The sequence below is a fragment of the Triturus cristatus genome, chromosome 12 (assembly GCF_964204655.1).
Source record: "Triturus cristatus chromosome 12, aTriCri1.1, whole genome shotgun sequence".
Taxonomy (NCBI): Eukaryota; Metazoa; Chordata; class Amphibia; order Caudata; family Salamandridae; genus Triturus; species Triturus cristatus.
In genome coordinates this window covers 587718772-587732375 of record NC_140595.1, presented here as the reverse complement: position 1 = coordinate 587732375, position 13604 = coordinate 587718772, and the positions used below count along the sequence as shown (strand labels likewise).

The 13604-nt window shown below is 45.3% G+C and overlaps 1 protein-coding gene across 7 annotated transcripts in view; it reads right to left on the bottom strand.

Annotated features, from left to right (window-relative positions):
* Positions 1 to 13604, bottom strand: part of DHX38 (DEAH-box helicase 38) — a 1013803-nt gene that overhangs the window by 267040 nt on the left and 733159 nt on the right. For all 7 annotated transcript variants that reach the window (XR_014972206.1, XM_085638518.1, XM_085638522.1 and 4 more), the window contains exons 20-22: positions 3625 to 3833; positions 2916 to 3070; positions 2173 to 2328 (exon numbers count right to left, since the gene is read on the bottom strand). Coding sequence is in view for 6 of the 7 variants with exons in the window: in XM_085638518.1 (XP_085494644.1) it covers positions 2173 to 2328; positions 2916 to 3070; positions 3625 to 3833 (520 nt within the window). In the remaining variant the exon portion in view is untranslated. The remainder of the gene's footprint in view (positions 1 to 2172; positions 2329 to 2915; positions 3071 to 3624; positions 3834 to 13604) is intronic.

Here is a 13604-nt window from a genome sequence, read left to right as displayed (position 1 = left end):
CATTTGGTGCCCTCCTTGCATACTTCAGTTTGAGTCAGTTCTGGGAGCCCATGGCTCCTGCTCTGGCGGGAAAACTGGACAAAGGACATGGGAGTATCCTCCCCTGTGCCCAGCCCCTCCTCTGGGAGCGACCCTAGAATTGTCCCAACCCTTTCCTTGGGGTACTTAAGGGCTTACCTGTGGGTGGCTCTTCAGATTCATTGTGGGGCAAGATTCAAACCTAAAACCACTTCAACCGTCTGCGCACTTTGGTCTCGTCATTCTGCCAGTCTTCTGTGTCTGTGCTCCATCCAGGTTCCTTTCCAGGCCTGTGAGCATTAAAGACACCCGAAGTAATCTGCCTTGGAGTGAAGGAGTCACTCCCCTGCATCAGCAGGCAACCCAACGAAGCTGACCGGCCTGCTGCTCCCGACGTCCAACGGACTCCAAAAGGCTCAGCAACAGAGGTGGAGGTTCTGCACCTCCCTCAAGGCCTGAAATGTCCCCTCAGCAAGTTTTTAGGCAAGTAGCCCCCGACGGAACCGCTGGAACAGGACCCCTGTGCACCATGTCAACTTGCCGTTGCCAAGGCTTGTTGACTCTGTCTTCCAGAGATCTTCGGGCTACAAGAAGCTCAATCCTTCAGCATCTCTTCCTTCCAAGATCTTCGTCCTCACCGCATCCTCTGCACTGTGGGCCTGCATCTTTGGTGAGCTGCTCAAGGTCCTCTTGCGGTTCCTGTGCCTTTGGCCTATGGGGCCTCTTTAGGGCTCCCCTGCTTGCTCGGGCTTACTCTGACTCTTCTGCACTTGGTGAGTCTCTTGGACCTTGCTGGTCCCAACACTGCACCTTTTAACGTTTACTAAGTCTGTTGTTGCTGCCAAGGCTTGTCGCTGCTCCGGCCAGACACCGACCCCCTGGATTTTGACTTCTGCCGTAGGACAGCTTGTGAATGGCTCCTGGTCTTACACAGCATCACCTGGTCCTCACAGCTGCAGCGACAAGGTCACTGTTAACACTCCTGCATCTTCCGTCATCGGTGGTCATTGGTCTTCTGTGTCTCCTGGTCATTTCTGTGTGGCTTAGACTTTGTCCCCTCTGCTTGCAGGTACTTCTCTTCAAGATGCCAGTCTTTGATTTGACCGGACTCTTTCACCTTCGCCAGTGGCATCTTTTCTGAAGTTCTCCATTGTGGTCTACAGCAGTTTCTGACGTCACTTCACACCTATGCACCCAGCTTTGTGTAGGTATCCTGGTTCCTGGGGTATCCACTGGTGGGGTGACTCTCCAACCTTCCATCTTCCAGAGGGTTTCTTTAGAGTCCACTGGGAAGGGTCCTTTTTTACAACTGAAACTGCGACTTTTCCATTGACTTGCATTGACTATGCGGCTGTGTTTCCACTCTGCACACAGCCTCTGGGGTACTTACCTCGGGTGGCTTCTTGGGTCCCCTTCTTGGGTCCCCAGCTCTTGTGAGTCTTCTGGTCCAAGTCCCAACTACGGTAGCAGTTCGCATTCCACTTCTTTAGTATATGGATTGATCTCCCCCGGAGACCACTGTGTATTTGCGCTTACTTACCTGTTTACAGTTGAAATATTGTGTATATTGTGTTGATATCACCGGGTAGGAGATATACCAATCTGTTAGTGATTGTGCATAATAAAAATAACTATTTTTATAACTACTCTGAGTGGTTTGTTTAAACTATACTATATGATTAATGTTGATGAAATACAGCTGCTTAACACTCCTTCTGGACTAAGCCTGAAAACTGCTCTCCACAGCTACCACTTAAAGAGCTTTCTATGGCTGTCTAAGACTACTAAAATCACCATAAGGGTTGTCTGGATTAGTGCAAGGTGCTTCACTTAAATAAGTGTGCACCATATACTAAGCCAGCCTCCTGCAATGCTGTTCTCAGAGATGTTGCTTTTATAGATCATCTGTGGGTGATGGGGTTAGGGCAGGAGTACAAGCGCAGGGATTTTCCTATGTCTGTGTTACTTGTGCATTTGCCTCCACAGGGTATATTTTGGTTTCAAAAGCAATTAAGTCGGTTTAAAAACAACTATGATTCTGAACGCTGCTCAAACAGGTATTTGCATGTGATTTGTTAAAAATAGGATGTCCTACATTTTTCTACTCTTTCTTTGGTTTTATCCTTAAAGCGGTCAGCCCGCTACATCTCTTACCTTCCTCATGGCTTTCGCATGAATGAAATGCTCATTGCACCAGATGGTTGAGTAGTTGTTGTTCTTCCACTGTAGGTACACATTCAGGTAGGTCAGGTGGTCACTCTCAGGAATGGCAAACTTCTCCCTGATCTGATCACTTTCTTCCTCACGGCCCTGCGTAGAAGAATATATTAAAAGAAAGCAGTTAATTCTGCTGTAGGAACATTGATAGCAGGAACCATTTGAATACATGGATCAGCGGGGCACAGCTTAGCAGGAGAAATCACCCTGAGCAGAACTTACTACCAAGTCGAACACGCACTCTGACCACAATGCAGAAACTGCTCTAGACAGGAGTAGGATATATTCTGGGAAGTGTCACATACATAACAATATACCATACTAGGTTTGGTTAAGTATAAAAATTCATTACTTCCTCCAAGGAGGGACTTCATATTTGTCTCTAATCCAGTACATTAGGGTCTGATTTAGATTTCAGCAGGCAGGTTACTCTGTCTCAACAGAGACAGATATCCCGTCTGCAGAAATATAAATTCCATAACATCCTATGGGATTTACATTTTTGTGGACAGGATATCCGTCACCTTTGTGATGGATTAACTCGTCTGTCCAAATCTAAATCAGGCTCTTAGTGTTGATACTCACTAATATCACCTTTACCATTTACCAAAATAAGTCTACAAGAAGGCTACCAAACATTTCCCCATCTGCACTGAGCTCACACGTGTGCAACCTTTTACCTTAGGTCTGTAGAAAATAGCAGGCACAGAAAGCATGGAAACAATAATCAGAATCTCAGAGCTGCAGCCCATGTCACAGGACACAATCAGCATTTTGGAAAGGGCTGGATCCAAAGGAAACTCCACCATCAGCCGCCCAGTTGCAGTTAGGCTCCCTAGTGAAAAAACAAACAAACCATGTACAGTTACGGGGGATACTAGGGACACTAACATGTGTAACAGAGTAACACTGCATGACAAACATCATAAAAAATATAGTAGCCAAGTGGACTCGTAACGACCTGTGGCAAAACCAACATTTTATTTAATGAAAAGTGTGCTTTCTCAACAGCATTCATTTACTTGTAGTGCTGTACCAAACCATCAGTTCATGCTCTCTCCAACACCTTGCAACCCAAGCTGATTTTGTTTAACATATTCTTTCTCTTATCCAGTTTGTTTTATTTACTTTGTCCTATTACCCAAGCCACCAACTAACGCAGCCCCGTAAAATAGGTCGTTGCGATGCAAATGGCTGAATACACACACTCCAATGTTATGAAAAACAAATATAGGCATCTTTGCCACTGAATTCCACACACACGTTTCATCTTCCCTCGCATGTTACATTTAGTACTTTCTCTGTGCATAAAAGTCTAGCGTAAAAAAAGCTTCAAGACGCTCATTTGCCAACCCAGTCTATGCTCATCTACCACAAAGATATTTCAACCTGTATTGTCCATTGCTCCCAAGATCCACAGCTGATACATGGAATTCAGCATGTTGTCCTCAGGCGGTGGGTCCATGAAATGGAACTGTAATAAGTCTTGGACACCTAAGGATTTTAGCAGCAGCACTACATTGGCTAGGTTGGTGCGTTGGATTTCTGGAACTGTTGTGGTCAGCAGCTCATTCTTGTAGGCACTCTGTGTGTATAGCCTGTGAGGGAGACAAGAGAAGACTTTTGTTTTAAGTGCCATCATACTGCAAATGGCAACATTTCTCAGTTCTTCTCCCAGCATCACATGTAAGAAGCAATTTTCAATAAAACCTTCCAAATGGAGAAATCTTTCTCTCTCACTGAAATACTGAGCATCAAGAAGCTTCGGAATGTGCATAACTCTCCTATGTGATCTCTCGTGAGAAGAAACTTTCTGTGGATTTGTAGCTTAATTTAAGCACTTAGCCAATAAGAGCTAAGGCTCGGATAGCAGGTGGGCTTTGGTAATGTGTCGAGGGTGACCAACTGTACCAGAGGTAAGAAATTAATTATATGGAAATTTCAGTACTTTTTAGAACCGTTGCTATTATTCACGTGTGACAAAATATGTAGCAGGACAGGCAAATGTTTATTTTCAAAGCAAATAAATCTAACAAAATCTGACCTGTTCAATTGAGTAGGTTCTACATCCACTGCCAAGCATCATCCGAATTCCAATTAGAACACAAATACATTTATAACTGCACCATTCTTCTATGGCGAGAGGCTCATGATGGGCATTGGAAGCAAGCCCAAGTACTAACAGGAGCAAAAACATGGGGTAATACCCTCTCCATTGAAAGAGGTGGTATGCACACCGCATTTCTCGCAATAAAGTCATTGTTTAGTCCATATATATTTTAACAAACTTTGCAATTTGCGAGCAAAACTGGGCTCTGCCTTGCCCTGAATGCACCGTAATTTAGTACAAACATGTGGGGAGCGCGTGGTTCACGCTCCACTCCCCGTCCCAATGATACACGGTTCATTTTGATATTTCACCGTGTTCATGGAAGGGAGTAATTTGAGTTGGTAGGGGATGGGGACTCAATACTAGATAAATTCCGCGTAATTCAATTAATGTAATGGGTATTGCTAGATTGTACATAAAATGTTATATGCGCAAGGCTCAATTAAGATTCATGTAATTTCAATTGATAAAAGGCAACGAAAATGAATGATATTTTTGTAATTGTTGACTTTGTTACCCCTGACGAAGGGCTGGAAATTAGCCCGAAAAGCATTGGGTTTTGAATAAAGAAATGCTGCTCTGAACTATGTTTTGTACTGGGATCGTATTTCCGAGGAGGCCTGGATGGGCACACGTCAATACGAGAAGCTTCTTAAATATATTGTGTCTTATATGTGGATTAGTCAAAAGAGAAGAAGAAAGTATGGTAAACATTATGGTCAAAATTGGCTGAATGATGAACATGGTCAAATAGTAAATTAATAGTTGGTCCTAGTATCCACAAAATGCAGTGCGTCTGGGAGTGGAGCGTGAACCACACGCTCCCCACATGTTTGTAATACCCTCTCCCATTTTCATAAATACTTACATTTGACACACTTCAATAGATGTGGAGGCATGGTTCAAACGGAAGACACCTGTTTTGGGATCAGTGACCCAATCTTCATCCCGATGACTAAATAATGACTCTTGTGAAGGCATACCCATCAACAGAGATATCAGAGACTGAAGACAATGGTACAAAGTCTTTCCTGCTCCCCCGCCCTCAACAATACACCCCCTGCTGGTCAGGTAGACGTCGGGCTGCGGGCTAGTGGGGAAAGTACGCAGACACCAAGAGAGTGATGACCCTTAAAAGGGGGATGATGTCGCATGCTGTGTGCATATCCCAGTGCTACTTACAAGAGAGACCTTGATGCTCCATCCACTGTGATTACTGGGCCCAGCAAAACATGGCCACAGAGTAAGAGAGACCTGCCTGGCAGTGCAGTGACAACTTTGTGCAGGAACTATGTGAACCCAAAGAGAGAGGATAGACCAAAGCAGAGTTGTACTGTGGTGTGGTTATTCTGCAGCGCCGCATGTATGGGGGTGGTAGGGCCCCATTGCATTAGCCACCTAAGGGCTGACACACCAATGCCAGCAAGTGATTGCTGATACTCCGAGAGTGGTCTGACATGGGTTCTGTCCTGTAACTGAGGCCATGGTGGATGGGGAAAAACAGAGGGCCGCAAAGTACTGCCATGGGTGGTGGCTGTGTGTTAGAAATGGATGGACAGGACTGAGCAAGATATACCACCCTTGCGCAATTGGGCAGGTGACAGCAGAGCCACAACATGTTTAAGGAACAGCCCTCAGTGTTTGTGCAGAGGGCTGGTGGGCATGGACGAGCTTCTGAAGAAAGTGGGTCAGTCTGTATGGGGTGACTCATACTGCAGAGTATTTCTTCATGCCTGGATTCCTCACTGGGCAATCGAGGAGGGGACACCCAGGCCCACCAGAACAAGCTGAACAAATATGCTTTCTTATGACCAGACTTAAAAAATGACCCTAAAGTCATGACCAAGGGCCCTCGTTCAACTTGTTCCTCTGGAGCCTACAATTGTGGATATATTGCTAGCAGTGCGCATTAATAAGGTGAATTTGGAGATCACCGTCATGATAGCAGGCATCCAAATAAATGGTCAAAAGAGAGACGGCTTTTGAACTGTCCACCGAAGATAACTGTGGCCATAGAGAACCAACAAACTTCCTGTAAACAACTCCAAACTGGTTCTAAAAAGGATTCTTTGACAGTTCTGATATCTCCTTTCAAGGTGGGTGTGAACACATTTGAAATAAGGAAATGGTCTACCTTTAAGTGTCATGTAGTAGATTCTACGGTAGAGGCCTGGACCAAATGAAAGCATGAACAAATGCCCTTAGAGAAACTGTTCAACGAAATAGAATGTCATTGGATTTAATTTTAGCCCGCAAAGGGGGTGCCTGTGGATTGATCAGTTCAGAATAATGTACCTTATTTTTTGATAATTCTGAACATATCCATGAAATAGTAAGCCATATTAAGATGGAAGCAGGAAAACTGGTTGAAATATCAACATCAGCATTATGGAAAAAAGTAAGTGGTTGGCTGGGAAGCTGGGGAACTTACAATTTATAGGGAAGTCTTCCAGTGACCAGAGGAATAATGGCTATTACAGTGATTGTTCAGCTGGGTACTTGTCTTTTAAAGATTTGCTTTAACAAAATCATCAAGAATTTGAGGGATTGGAAATGAAAGCAACATAGTAGATGTTGGCAACATTGAAGAACAACACTGAACAGAACAGGAAGAAATTAATGCATTGATAATTACGGATTACTGAGTGACTGATCCTTTCTGAAGGATTAAATGGAGAAATGTAGAAGAGGAAATTTACAGTGCCATAGCACTACAATGCTGTGCTGAAGGCCTAAGACAGTGGTACATGCAGAGAATGGGGTATGCAGTCAGAAAGGGCAGTTAGATCGTGTTGCTTTGCTCGCTTATGAGGTTTGATTATGCAGGGACGGGCAAAGAAAAGTTTAGAGATGGGACAATTGTCCTGTTAGAAATGGGAACTCAAGTGGGGTTGCTGATTAACAGCACAGCTCTGGTCGGTAACCAGGCCAGTGACATAGAACAAGGGATCACCTAGGCCGTACTAGAACATATCTGCTATGTACAATGTAATACCTCTATCAATGGAAAAATGTGTGTTTTGTTGGCATACAGATATGAAGATTGCTTGAACTGTAATTTTTATCTTCCACACAGAACATGAAGGTCACACTAGGGGGAATATCATTAGAATGGATTTGGACCCAGAGCATCTTTAGGGCCCGATGTGGCTCTCTTTGTGAAGTAATGGATACTAAATGTCTTAAAACCTTCAGGTTTGTCACATTTCTTCTAAGTTGTTAAAGCCCACAGGGCCCTGGAACTCTAGTTGAGAACAATGGCTTTGGATAGATAGAACCCCCATGAGCACACAATCCTGGACCTGCTGAAGTCGTGCAAATGGAAACCCCACCAACCAATAATCAAGGACCTGCTGAAGCCATGCAAATGGAAACCCACACAACCACATAATCATGAACCTGCTGAAGCGGTGTGAGAAAGTGCCCTCTTTGTTGCATGGTATGCCCCCACTTTTTGCTGAATAGCTGATGTATTTTGACTGAGTGTGCCCTGGGCTCCTGCCAATCAGGTGCCCAGGGCCTGTGTTCCTTCCCCAAAACCGCATTGAAGCCTAAACCCAATTGGCATCTCTGGCCACATGGCAGCCCCTAGTAAATGGTACCATAGGTACCCAGGACACTGCCTTTGCAGGCCGGGTGTCTAGGTGCAGAACAAAACAAAGAGTCGACATGGCACACATCCCTGTGTGCCATGCCCACAAACCACTGCCCTGGCATACATCAGTCACCCCTCTAGCTGGGTGCCCTATGCCAGTGGTGAGGGTACAGGTGCATGAGCCCCGTACCCCTACAGTACCAAGGTCTATTCCTGGGCCCTGTAAGTGCAGTGCTGCCATTTAAGAGTATATGGTGCTGGGAGGTTGTCATTACGAACTCCACAGCACCATAATGGCTACAATGAAGACTGGGAAGTTTGGTATCAAACTTCTCAGCACATTGAACCCACACTGATGCCAGTGTGGGATTTATTGTAAAATGCACTACAGAGGGCATCTTAGAGATGCCCCCTGAAACTCAACCAACTCCCAGTGACCTGACTGAGTGGCTGTGCAGGCTGCTGCCACCAGACATGTTTCTGGACCCCTGGGTCGAGAGCTTGCTGCTCTCGGGGGCCTGAAACAATGCACATCCTGGGACGAGGTGCCAAGCCTCCTCCCCCAGGATGGGCAGGGCTCACGAAGGAGAGGCTTCAAAGGCATGCCGCCTTTGTGAGCTTCTTCAGACCATTTGCTGCTTTCAGCAACTGGTCCCCACTGGTTCTACCCCCCACTTTGGGCAGGAGAAGCGGCGGCAAAAACAAGTGAGGAAGAGAGGTGTGCCCACCTCTGCCAACTCCACCCCTAAGGTGGGGGAGGAGAGGTGAAGCACAACCTCGAGTCCCCGCCATCTTGAGGATGGGGGGACCCAGCCAACCAGGGACAGGCTCCTGTCCCCCTCCCACTGGAGAGTGGCAGAATAGGGGTTGTACCCACCCCAGCGGAGGGACCCATTGGTCCCTTCCATTTACCTACCTGTAATGCCCCTAAATTTAGTATTTAGGGGCCCCCTGAACCTTCCTTATTCGGATCCAGCCACCACAAGAAAAGAAGAAGGACGTAAAGCTGTGAAGAGCTAACAAGAGGACAACGCCCACTGACTTGGCCCAAGCCCTACAGGCCTGTCTCCCCTCGAACCTGCTCCTGCGAGAACCCCGGCGTGTCCAGCAACCTCAAAAACCCCAGAGGACGTGCCTGCATTCACTTCTCAAGCTGCTTCTCCCGTGAACACCGGACGTGTTTGAACTGCAGCTTCTGGTGCCAGCCAGAAAACACGAATCCAGCCCACTCTGCACCCGCCGAGCCCGGCCCGTCTTTGAGTGAACAAACACCACGAGGAGGTCACCCCGGCGATCCTGACCCAAGATCCGGCGACCCCTGACCTGCCTTAAGCCTCCAGACGACGCCTGCAGCCTCAATCCAGAGGACCCCCCCTACCGTGACCAGAGTGGGTAAGAAAATCTGACGTCCAAAGGCACCCCTGCACCAGACGCCCCACGACCTTGTGTGCCCAACCCAGAGGTGCCTAACCATCCCTCTACATCCCAACTTACCCCTCAAAGTGGTGGTCACTCCTGGAAGATCTTCGTCCCCGAGCCTGCAGTGTTTCTTTGTCCCGGAGAATCTCCATTGAAATCAACAAGGCACCCGACCTCAAAACTGCACCCTGCACCCGTCTGCCCTAGCGCCGCTGAGGGTGCCCCTTTAGTGCTAACTTGGTCCCCAACTTGCCCTGAGCTTAACCCTAGAAGCCTTGCTCCCACAACCCTGTAGCCTGCTTGCCAGCCGGAGTGCCCCTATCCCACATAGGATAACAGTGGGCCTAAACACTCTGCACCCGGCCGCCCGAGTGCCGCTGAGGGTGCAACAACAGTGCATCACTGACCCTGGGAGACCCCTGAGTCTAACCCCAGAACCCTAACTCAAAAGACCGATTACTTACCTTGAAACCGATAATTCATTTTTCCTCATAGGATAACATTGACACTTTTTCTCCCAAAATGTTTCTAAGTGTCGACTTTTGAAAACTACAAATATTCCTTCACAGTCAGCCGATTAACCAAAACGCATTTTCTCAAATGTTTTCAGGAAATGTCACATTGCTGAATCCAGGATCCAGCACGGAGTAAGAAAAAGTAACAATAACCTAACTTACCTGCTAAGTGAATTTCCTCCCATAGGATAACATTGGTGATTCTACATTGGTGATTGTATAAGAAAAAGTTTCAAAGTGTCGACTTTTGAAATGCAATAATATTCCTTAAAAACCGTACCTTTAACCAAACCGCATTTACTCACCTGTTTTCAGGAAATGTCCCAGGGCTGAATCAAGGATCCAGTCCTGTGTTAGCAAAAGTAATCAGAAAAGTAATTAACTGCATTTTACTTGAACAGCCCATTCAATTGAATGTACTATACCTGCAAAGTGTTAAATACTGCTTTCTTAAAACTGTAACCAAAACCAGTACAAGTTATACTGCAATTCTGAACTGTGTTCATACAAGTAAATTACTACTGCAAAGTATTTATATGCTTACCTGTACCAGGCTTGCTTGGTTCTAGAAATAAAACAGCATATTTTTTATACAAAACAATTGGCCTAGAGTTCAGTTCTTGAGTGTGTGAGACCATTTGCTGACTGAGTGTGTACATCAAATGCTTTACACTGTCCTCTGATACTGCCTTACTGCTCGACCAAGCTACCACTTTAGAGAGTAAGGTTATATCTAACTTTAGCCTCTGTCAAACCTCTGGAGACTTTTGGACTCTATACACTCTGTACCTCACTTTGGTGCAGTATATATAGAGCCAGTTTATTACATGCGGTGCATATGGAAACCCACATGACCTCACTTTTGAGGCCCTGCTGAAGTAGTGCATATGGCAACGCACACAATGGCTGTGGATAGATAGAACCCCCCAAGATCACACAATCAAGGACCTGCTGAAGCCGTGCAAATGGAAACCCACACAACCACATAATCAAGGACCTGCTGAAGCAGTGCATATGGAACCCCACATGACCTCACTTTTGAGGCCCTGCTGAAGCAGTGCATATGGCAATGCACACGACCACACAATCAAGGCCCTGCTGAAACGGTCTATAGGAGGTGATATTTGTTGATGATGTGGGGTGACGGACATTTTCTGCATGGGGGGGGGGGGGGGGGAGACAAGACTACCGCAGGATAGAGTGGGGTGTGGGTAGTTGGGAGGTTGGGGTTTTATGTTAATGGTGGATCGGAGTCTTCCTGCTATACACTACGGCATAGAACGTACCGGTGTGGCTGCCGCATGTGCGTTGTTTACTTCTCACCAGGGTAGCAGCTGCTACTCCTGGCATTCCACTTGAGACCTGGATGTTTCCTTGTGACCCAAGTAGAAGCAAAAAAGAACTGCCACACAGAGAATGTAAACGGGACGAAAAGAGCTTTGATTACCTAATAGTTTCAAACTGCTGTTGCACTACTAGCCTCTCATCACCAAATACACAGCTATTAAGGGGCTAAGTGTGGGTCAGTTATGGCAACAACACCTTCTTTTCCCACTCATAATTCCTCCACAGCCTCTTATTATGTTGAGAGCTGAGGGAGAGGCAAAGGGTGCATGTTTTAACTCCTTCTGACACGTCAGAGGGAGGATAAGCAACTCAAAAGCAAGCACACTGGCATATACTGGCAGTTTCAGAGCCCCAACAATGGCAGTCATATGTGCAAGGCTTGTCATTTTTTTATTTATTTTGCAGTAACAGTCTATTGAGTGTACAAGGTTCTACCATTATGTGCCCAGCCCCATTTCAAATACGGTTTCTCACAGGTTGGAACTGGAACAGGAAAAGCTGCATGTGTGGTGCATGGATGTCAATTGGAGGTAGTCAGGGGTCACATATGTGACCTCTAGCTTGTTCCCTGCTACTCCTGGAACTTCCTTTGCAATTCTTGGCCTCAGATGAGGCAAAAGGTTTGCCCTCTCCAAAGCCAGGGGTCGCAACGTACGTGCAAGGAGCAAAGAGTAGAATGGAGCAAGATAGAGGTCACAGCTGCGACCGCCGACTATCTCCAAATTGCTTCCATGCTGAGCTCATCTTCAGCCAGGAGTTCTGATAATGCGCAAGGAGGTCTAGGACTGCAATCAGACACCTATATTCTCAAGTTTGAGGAGAAATCCATGTCAGTTGAAAGGGAAATGACAGAGCACTGAACATTAAGATTAAAGCAATAAATAGTCCTGTAGTGAGTACAGGGAGAAGGATTGAAGGTATGCAACAATCAGCCCAAAGCAAGGAGACAGCAGCAGAATTAAAATGACAGAGCTCTACAAAGAACAAGAGTAAGAGAACATGGAAGAGAAATAGAGAGCGCGAGCAAGAATATGGGCAATAAAAGATAAACAGGAGAAACTAGAAAGAAATAAGTCACAGTAACAGTGAGAAAAAGACATTAACAACACATTATTACTAGGAACAGTCAGGCACACCCTGTCCATGGCTCCTTCATTTATTGTAGGCAGTTCTCAGGGATATATCTATAAATAAATATATATAAATAAATATATATATATATATGTGTGTGTGTGTGTTTTAAAGTACAAATGTGTCTGTAGCAAAGAAGGGATGGTTTCTTGCCTGTAGTCCTACTTCTCTCTCAGGGGAATATCCATTGAAATCATGAGCACTGAATAGTCCCATCCATGTGCAGGGATCCCAAAGCAGTTCCTTCAAAGTCCCATTTACTTATCCTAACTTCAGAAAGAGCAGGATACATATGTGACAGACATGTTAAATTTTCATCTTCAAAAACAGATCCTTTGCCATTGTATTGAAATACTTTAAAATGTAAAACGAGAAAAGGGTCGTACCTTTAAAATCACTTATGCAAAAATAATATGATCTTTTAAAAACAGTGCACAAACTCATTTTACTCCTTTGTAAAGTAAATAAGGAGTAATACATAGCAATGTAGCCTACATAGGCACACAAACAATATAAATAGGGCACTGTGTCTTTAAGGGCCTTCTGACCTCCAGCGCCCCATCATACCCTGTAGGTGACAGTTTACTTGGTTCTTTTTGAAGAGCGAATCAGTAGTAAAGTGCTTTTCATATATTATCTCTTCCGTCAGGGAGGAGGGAGGGTTGCTTATGATTTCAATGGAGATTCCCCTGAGAGAAAACAAGGATTAAGTGTAGGAAACCATTACTTCTCTCACGGGATCTCCACTCATAAGTTTATCCCTCAAATATTCTGTGAAGGAAGAGATAAAAAAAAAAGATAAAAGTAAAACTAGGCAAACCAATTCTTTAGAAATGCTTGCCCTGCTTGGGCATCAGCCTTAGAGTCCGAATCAAGACAATAGTGTGTCGTAAAGGTCTGAACTGATCTCCAAGTTGCAGACTTGCAAATCTCAGCAATAGGGATTTTCCTAAGCAAAGCAGCAGTAGCTCATTTAACCCTGGTGGAGTGGGCCCAACGTTTACTGGATAGGGTTTTGTTTGCGTTTTGATAACAAAGGATTTTGCAATCCATTTAGATAAGGACTGTTAGGAAGTGGCATATCCTGTCCATAGAGGATCATAGTTGACTAAGTTGTTTAGATTTTTTTCTATCGAGATAGAAATTCAAACCCCTTCTGCCATAGACTGTAGAGAGATCTCTCTACAGGAGAAGAGGGGTTTTGAAAAAATGTAGATGAAGTAATAGTCTGATTGACATGGCAATCTGAAAC